Genomic DNA, 8,007 nt, shown 5'->3' with positions numbered 1-8,007 from the left:
CCAGGTCGGCCCCAGGCAGCTGTCCACACTGGCGACCCGAGTTGACACGCCTCAAAGGACATGCCCTCGGCACCGCCACTTCTGGGGCCCACTTGGCACATGAAGCAGATACCTGGGCCCTTAGCCCAGTGTTCATCTTGTGGCCCCAGCATGTTTAAGAGCAAAGTACAAAACCAAGCTCTGGCCTGGCTCCCTGAAGACTGAGGTAGACCAGGCTGCTCTGTGCATAAGGCAGGAAATGAAGGTTCACAGTAGGTACAGTACAGTCAGGTGCAGCTTCGCCGCCGTGCCCACAGCAGGTCTACGACCGAACAACATTTGGCCTCCCACCCTGCAGCGGAAGGCAGTGTGTTTTGGGACACTTACCTCTGGCCTTGGGCTCTCTGAGCCGTTTTCCCTCACGTATCACCTGGGTCCCTCCTAGTGATGAACCTTGATAGTGCAGTGGCCTCCCAGTTTGCCAAGGAAGCTTGGCCAGGCTGGTCCTGCTTCCCTGTGAGCTGATTGCTCAGATCTGCCGCAGCCCCTCGGTCCCCACCCCGGGCACCTGGGCACAGACAGGCCACCAAAGCAGAAGCAGGTTTCCATGCCAATAATTTATTGAACGAGGTCTGTACACAGGCAAACCTTACAGCGGGAAGGAACACTCGGGAGCTCTCCCCACTCCCCTGTCGCCGAGGGGTAAGGAGACCTTGGGGGCAGAAGACAGAAGGGGGCACAGTGGGAGGGGGGCAGGTTGGATGGTGCGAATCAATGTTCTCTTTTAAGAAAAAAATTATAACAATCTATTTACACCTGGGGGCCAGGGAAGGGTGGGAGCTGGGGGTTGGTCTGGTTCTATTTACAAGGGACCTGGGGAAGTGGGGGAGGGTTGGGGGAGGTGGAGACCTGGGGGCACGGGAGGGGCTGAGAGGGTAGGAGGTCCTCAAGCCCCCAGCCCCATCCATCCTTCCTTCTCTTCCCTCCCCACAACCAGTTAAAATCCTCTTAAAAAGCCCCCCCGCAGGGGTGCAGCTGGTGAGGGAAGGACGAGGTGGGGCCAGGGACTCTGCCTCCTCGGCATCAGCAAGGGGCCCAACCAGGGCAGGAGGAGCATGGTGGGCTGTGGGCCCTGGCCCAGCCCCCCTGGGGGCACCCCGACCGAGGGTGGCTGGCGAGGCCCTCAGGAAGAACTGCTGAGGGTGGCTGTGGCATCAGTAGCCTGCCGCTCGGAGCCCAGGCGGGGCTCACCTAAAGCTAGAGGAGGGAAGGAAGGGGGCCGTTAGCAGGGCGGGAAGGCGAAGCTGTGTCACCTCCAGTGGCAAGGGGCCGGGGTGGTAACTGACCGACCGACACTGGGGAGCCCCATGCCCACCAAGTGCTGTCTTAAGGGAGGGGCCTATTGCTGCCCGTGTGGATTTTCTTCCCCGAGCAACAGGAAACCGAGACTTTGAAAGTAAAAGGCCTTAACTTTTAAATGTGGCTATTTAAAATCCACCTTTTTGTCTGTCTGGGCAGAACAGTGTCTCTCTTTGGTTTCCCAGTTTGCACCTCTGACCCACGTGCTGCCAATGACACCTGATGGAGGTGACCACTGGCCTATCGTCAGGCTGAAAAGACCGCACTGGTGCACGCCACTCGGACACCTGAGCTTGTGTGTCACGCACTAAAGGAATCCCTGTAGGGACTAAGCCCGAAGGCCGCCCCACCCCTCCAGAGCCCCAGCTGACCTTGTGAGGAGGAACTGAGGGCAGCCGAGCCAGCAGGGGGTCTCAGGTGAGGAGGGATGAGAATGGCATTGAGAGATGGTTGGATGGAGAGTTCTAGAAACAGAAACAGATAGGCCCGTTGGGGGGAGAGGCAGGACTGTTGGAAGGGACACCCAATGGGGACATCGTGGGCAGGGCCAGTTGTTGGTGAGCCAGCGCCCAGCATAGGACAGACTGATTGCAGCCTGGTGCTGCTGCAGCTGGCTCAGCTCGCCCTGACTTCCAGCGACTCCCCTTACACTGCCCCGCCCCGGCTCCCCACTCCAGGCCGTGCTCACCGCCAGGGCTGAAGTTGAAGAGTGGGGGTAGTGGGCGGTTGTTGGGGAGCTGGGTTCCGGGACATCGCAGTTCATCAAAGAAGCTGTGGGCGCAGGCCTCGAGCGGGGAGAGGCGGGAGGACGGTGTGTACTCCAGCAAGCTCGAGCAGAGCGCGATGGCCTCAGGCGGCGTTCGAGATTTGAACACCTGGGGGGGGGGGGCATACACACAGATGGGGTCCCCTGGGTGAGAGACGGCACTAGAAAACCCGTCTTGGTGACCTGAGGGGAGGTGAGTTTGTATCCGGTGAGCAGCGGTTAGCCTACGTTCTGGGACCCGCAGGCCCTTCTACGTAACTCAGAGTCTGGGCACCAACCCCAAAGTCTGTGGCGACCACAATCTCAAGTCGGCCCCTGCCCTACTCCCGGAGAAACGGCAAATCTTCCCGAGCCGAGACTCAGGAGTGCCTCACCTTTGTCCAGGGATGGGCTTTAATCTGGGGGAACTTAAACTCTGTGTAGTTGGGGTTCATCTCTCGGATCTGTTCCCGGGTTGGTGTTCCCAGCACCTGTTGCGGCAGAGCAAGGTTGGAGATGAGATGAGCAGGGTCTCTGTGGCCGACCCCTGCCCCCTGCCCCCCAGACTGCCCCAACCCTTACCTTGATGATCTCCACCAGCTGGTCCACCCCACTGTCCCCAGGAAAGATGGGTTGGCCCAGAAGGAGCTCGGCCAGCACACAGCCTGCTGACCACACATCTGAGGGGACAAGAGGGGGAGGTGTCAGGAACCCTGCGCTGGGCTCAGAGAGGGGGCAGCATCTCAGCTCACAGTCTGACTATGGCGCCCCAACCACAACCCCTGCACCCTCATCCCCTGGTTCAGGGGCCTCTTGCTCCGCCTGTCACCCTAGCAGACTGACTGTCCTGGCCCTGTCTGCCCCCGGGCCGGGGGCACCTACTCTAGGCTACAGGCAGGTGGAGCTCCACATCCCAAACTGCTTTTCTCATTCCTCACACTGCTGGGGAACATGCTCCCTGAGCCCTCTCACACCCTGTCCCCTGCTGTTCGCGCCCTTCAGCAGGTCACGAGGGAAGCTGGTGCAGCCTCCCTCCCCCACCCCTTTGTGCTGAGGAGAGAGGGTGGCCCCAAAGATCCCTGAGGCTGGTCAGCTTCTCCTCCCAACTTGGCCCCACAGGTGACCATAGGACAGTGGCCCGAAACACTGCACAGCGTAGAACAAGCCATCACCTGCCCCCTCAGTTACGCTTTGGCCTCTGCACGTGGGGTGCAGCAGGCAGACAGGCCACGCACGCACGCACACCAACTACACTGACCAATGGACGAGGTGTAATCCGTGGCTCCGAAGATGAGCTCAGGGGCCCGGTAGTAGCGAGAGCAGATGTAAGAGACGTTGGGCTCTCCCCGGACCAGCTGCTTGGCGCTGTTGGGAGAGGAGAGCGAGGGTGAACCCCAGCAAGGGATGGGGGTCCCCTCCCACACCCATCCCTCCAGCCAGCCAGCATGCCCGAGGTTAGGCCCACCTGCCAAAGTCACAGAGCTTGAGGACGGCGGTGTCGGGGTCCACCAGCAGGTTCTGGGGTTTGATGTCGCGGTGACACACGCCCTGGGAGTGGATGTAGGCCAGGCTCCGGAAGAGTTGGTACATGTACACCTGGGTGAGGACAGCAGGCTCTAGCGGCTCTCCCCACAGCACCGCCCCCCCCCCTTGACAACTTATCTCCCCAGAATTTCTGGAAGCCCCTTCGGGAGTGTTTCTCCACCACCCACTGGGTTGCCTCCCAAGTCCCTCCTCCTCTGTCGCTGGTCCCCTCAGCCAAGTGCTGGCTCCTGCCACGTACCCTACCTCCTCTGGAAGCCCTCCTCATCCTTCTCACCCCCATTCAAGCCAGGTGGCCGGGTGTCTCCTGTTTACCTAATTCCCTGGACTCCCAGTGGGTGCTAGATGGTTCCTGTCCTTCTACCTAGCCCTCCAAACGCCTAGTCAGGGGCAACACTGCCAGGTCCTCGACAGGCCGCCAGCCAGCCACACCCCTGGGAGAGCCCACCTTGGCTCACCCCAGTGCAGGGGACTGAAACGCTGGGAGCAGCAGCTGGAAACCCACCTTCCTCCTCACCCACACCCACCCCCACACACACACCAAATAAACATGCAGCTCATCCGGCCTGGGGCCATTCATTCAATCCTTCACACACCAGGGCGACCAAAAGTGAGACTGTAGAGATGACCAATGGAGATGGAGGCCTGGCTCTGGGGGCCCAGAACCCTTCTTCACCCTCTCTCCGTCCCCACCCACCTCTGCCAAGGCCTAAGGACCTGAACTCTGGCCCCCCGAGGCCAGTGGACCCACACAAGCTTGGCGGAGGAGAAAATCCACAGAAGGGAGGAGGCCCAGCGCGTGCCCACCTTGACATAGATGACAGGGATGGTCAACTTGGCCTTGGTGAAGTGGCGGGCCACCCGGTACACGGTCTCGGGCACATACTCCAGCACCAGGTTGAGGTAAAGCTCATCTTTCTGTGGGGTCAGGGAAGGGGAAAGAAGGTTTGTGGGGTGCGGTGGGGGAAAGAACTGGCTGCTGGGGCCCAGGCAGGCAGCGCACTGGGCGGCGGTGACCCCCACACCTCACCTTCTCCCCACTGGAGTAGAAGAAGTAGCGCAGCCTGACAATGTTGCAGTGGTCCAGCTTCCGCATAATCTGCAGCTCCCGGTTCTGGAGGGGTGAGCGAGGGGAGAGCCTCAGGCCCCGGTCCCTGCCCCACCTCCACCTCCCCAGAGCCCCACTCTAGCCCCGGTCTGAGGCCCTGGGCAGTCCCTCCCTTGTCGGCCCCACTCCTTCCCCTTACAATCAAGCCGGAGGCCTGGGGGCCAAACATAGACCACTTCATAGCGGGTCTCTTGGGCCTCTTTAAAAAAAAGGAAAAAAAAAAAAAAAAGGAAAAGTCAATGTATTGTGGACATTTGAAAATGGGGGAAAAGAAAAAGCCACGTATAAATCTGGGTGATTCACCTCCCTTGGGAAACCAGAAGCCCTGGCCACGTGGACCTGCTCCCTCGGTGGTACAAGAGGCAGGTCCTAGAGGGTAGTCATTTGGTTCCCACCGTAACCCCCTCTCATTTGGATCACAAATCCCAGCCCTCCAACTCCCGGTCCTCAACCCCCCTGCCAGAAAGGTCGTTTTAGCCTTCATCACTCTCTTGCTCACCCCCAGGGTGGATCTCGAAGCGCCATGCCTCCAGATCCCTCATTTCTGGGGCTCCATTCCAGTCAAATTCTGATGGACACTCTGGCCCCCACCCCAACCCAGGCCTGGACCGCACTCTCCTTCCAGGCTGGCCTTAGGTCTCCATCAAGACCAGACTCGGGTCTCTAAATGCCAGGTCTTCAAACACCAGTCAGTCTTCTCCTTCTAACGTCTAGTTCCCTGGGTCTACAAGGGCACCCCTCCAGGGATCCCGGAGCCCACCTACAAGGGGCCGGTGTGCTGAGTAGAGCACACGTATGCAGCACAGGGGCTGAGGCGAGCTTGGTGGGCTGTCAGTTTCCTGTGCCCAAGAAGACATTGGAGGGGAAGGTGCAGTGCCTGGGACTGGGCCAGGTCACAGTGCAGTCCTAACTTAGGGCTCTTAAACGGTATTAGCTCGGGCAAGTCTCAATTTCTGCCTCCTTAGTACGGGAAGGAGCCCTAGTGGTGCGGCGGGTTACGAGTTGGGCTGCTAACCAACCACAATGCCAGCAGTTCAAACCCCCAGCCGCTCCTTGGGTGAACTAGGCGGCCTTTCTGCTCGCATAAAGAACTAGCAGTCTGGGAAACCCTACACAGGGTCGCTGGGGGTCGGAATGGCCTAGGTGGCAGTGGGCACCAAGCATTCGGCCTGGCGCTAAGGGAGTGACAATATTGCCCACCCTCAGAGATGGGTATGGAAATTAGCTGAGCGCCTGTGGGTTTCTCTTGGCTGCTCTTTTTAGGGCTGAGGACTCTGCTCTTCAGTTTGAGTGCAGCCCCAACCTCTCCGTGTGCAACCCCTTTGCACTAGGCAGACCACTTACCCAGGACAGCTGCTTTGCATGTGTCAGCTCTGAGAGTGCCCATATCCCACAGTTCCCATCTCCCCCTGTGCCCGCTCCCTTCTACAGCCTGTTCTCCAGTGGACCCTGGCCAAGGCCCCTCTGACATTCCAGGCTCCATTTCTCTTGCTAGGGCTGGGAGTCTCCCACTGGGCTCTCTCACACCTCCCTTTTCCCATTTCCCCGCAAGGTACCTTGAACCTCTTGTCCTGGAGAACCTTCTTGATGGCCACCAGCTCCCCGGTCTCAGCCAGTCTTGCCTGGTACACGACCCCAAAAGAGCCATTGCCAATCACCTTGATGTCTGTGTAAGCCACCTCCTGGGAGCGCTCTGGGCCCTGGCCTAGGGTGGCTACTACTGTGGTCACTTTCCCGCTGTCACCTGGGGGGCAAAGGGGGGACATGATCACCCCATCCTGGGGCTGATGGGAGGAGGGGCCTCTTTGTTCCCACCCCCCTAAGGAAAGGTGGTTGCTGAAGCCCCACCCCCCGAGCGACCTACCTGCCTTTTGCCCATCAAGAAACCTCCCAACCTGCCTCCTTCTGGAGGGAATGTTGACACCTGAACCTCTGGCCACTTCAAGGGATGGTAATACATCTTGGTTGAACTCACTGGCTCTGGGATTACTGGCCTCTGACCTCTTCCACTTAGGGGAGATACCATTTTAACTTCTGGTTGCTCACAGCTTGGGGGCTAGGGGCTGCCTTAGGGGAGCTGGCAACTTCCCTTCTCGTTCTGGGTGACAGAAATGAATGGCCTCTCCTGCTACAAGTGGCAGTGCCCTGCCCCTCACATTTTGAGCTGTGACCTCCGACTCCAATATTTGGGACTAGAGAAGGCACTGACCTGACCTTATCTGAGAGGTCCCGGGTCCCAGACTCCTTCCTAATAGACAAGCAACAAATCGTGAACTTCACCTGTTGTATTAGACCTAGAGGGTAGCTCTGCCTCTGTTCTGCACCCAACTTTGGAGCCAGTCTTAGGGAACAGAGACGCCTCTTTTGAGAACTGATAGCCCCAATCCACCTAAGGGCTGAGAAACATCTGACTCTCTTTTTAAGGGGAGATAACCTTACATCACTTTTCTCTGAGCCTCGGACATCTTGCCCCTGGGTAACCAAGAGAATGATCACTTCTGATCCGTATTCTACAAGGACTGTGCCCACCCTCCACCTCATTCTACTTCTGTGAAGCACTGCCCACCAACCCACCTTCTTTAAATAACAGTCACGGTGGCATCCAAGGGGCTGGTGAAACGTGTCCTATTTCTAAGGCACAATAACCAATCTTGCCTTCCGTTAGGGATGCAGTTTTACATACTTTGGGCCAGTGACGGCACGGGGGCCGTGGTTGTAAAACCTGGTGACCAGGTTTAGAAAACGCTGTTCTTCAGGGCACAGCACCCCGAGTCCCTGTCACCAAGATGCGGAATCCAAATCCCCACGCTCAAAGGCAGTACATTCAGACCCCCCTTTCAGAGGACGGCGGTCCTTGTCTTCTTAGACCCCCATTTACGAACCAGTGACCCCAGACGCTGTTCTTTAAAGAATGGCACGACAAAACCCTGCTTCAGAGGCTCAGGGACGCAAGACAGATTATGGAAGAACACAGACGAGGGCTAATTTCTCTGGGGGTTATAATTCTGATCCTACGCTCCCAAGTGATAGTGACCCCCAAATCCATGTCTCTGGGAGGGAGAAAGCTGAAGCTCCGGTTTTGAGAGGCACAATGACCTCAGAGGCTTATCTGGGCATATGAAGAAGAAGAAGAAAAAAAACGATTGACATTTGAGGGATCCCAGAAACCCCAATCTCCCCCTCCACGGCCCCCACCAGTACTCACGGCCCAGCTTGACTCCAGGCGGCGGGAAGCTGGTGCCCGTGCCGGGGCCGCCGCTGCTTCCTCCACCGC

General features: G+C 58.4%; 1 protein-coding gene across 1 annotated transcript; it reads right to left on the bottom strand.

The window, feature by feature from the left end:
* Nucleotides 1-577: 577 nt before the first annotated feature.
* Nucleotides 578-8,002, bottom strand: GSK3A (glycogen synthase kinase 3 alpha; the record flags this gene model as incomplete). The annotated part of the gene is made up of 11 exons (XM_045292693.1): nucleotides 578-1,236; nucleotides 1,710-1,802; nucleotides 2,027-2,213; nucleotides 2,479-2,574; nucleotides 2,666-2,763; nucleotides 3,342-3,448; nucleotides 3,549-3,679; nucleotides 4,433-4,543; nucleotides 4,656-4,739; nucleotides 6,290-6,477; nucleotides 7,939-8,002. Coding segments are annotated over 11 exons (1,233 nt in total), but the record flags the coding sequence as incomplete, so codon positions are not given.
* Between the last annotated feature and the right edge of the window lie 5 nt (nucleotides 8,003-8,007).

This window comes from Echinops telfairi, unplaced genomic scaffold (assembly GCF_000313985.2).
Source record: "Echinops telfairi isolate 266 unplaced genomic scaffold, ASM31398v2 ScPeMD7_655;HRSCAF=1070, whole genome shotgun sequence".
Lineage (NCBI taxonomy): Eukaryota > Metazoa > Chordata > Mammalia > Afrosoricida > Tenrecidae > Echinops > Echinops telfairi.
The sequence above is the reverse complement of the archived record's forward strand: the minus strand, read 5'-3'. Positions and strand labels throughout refer to the sequence as shown.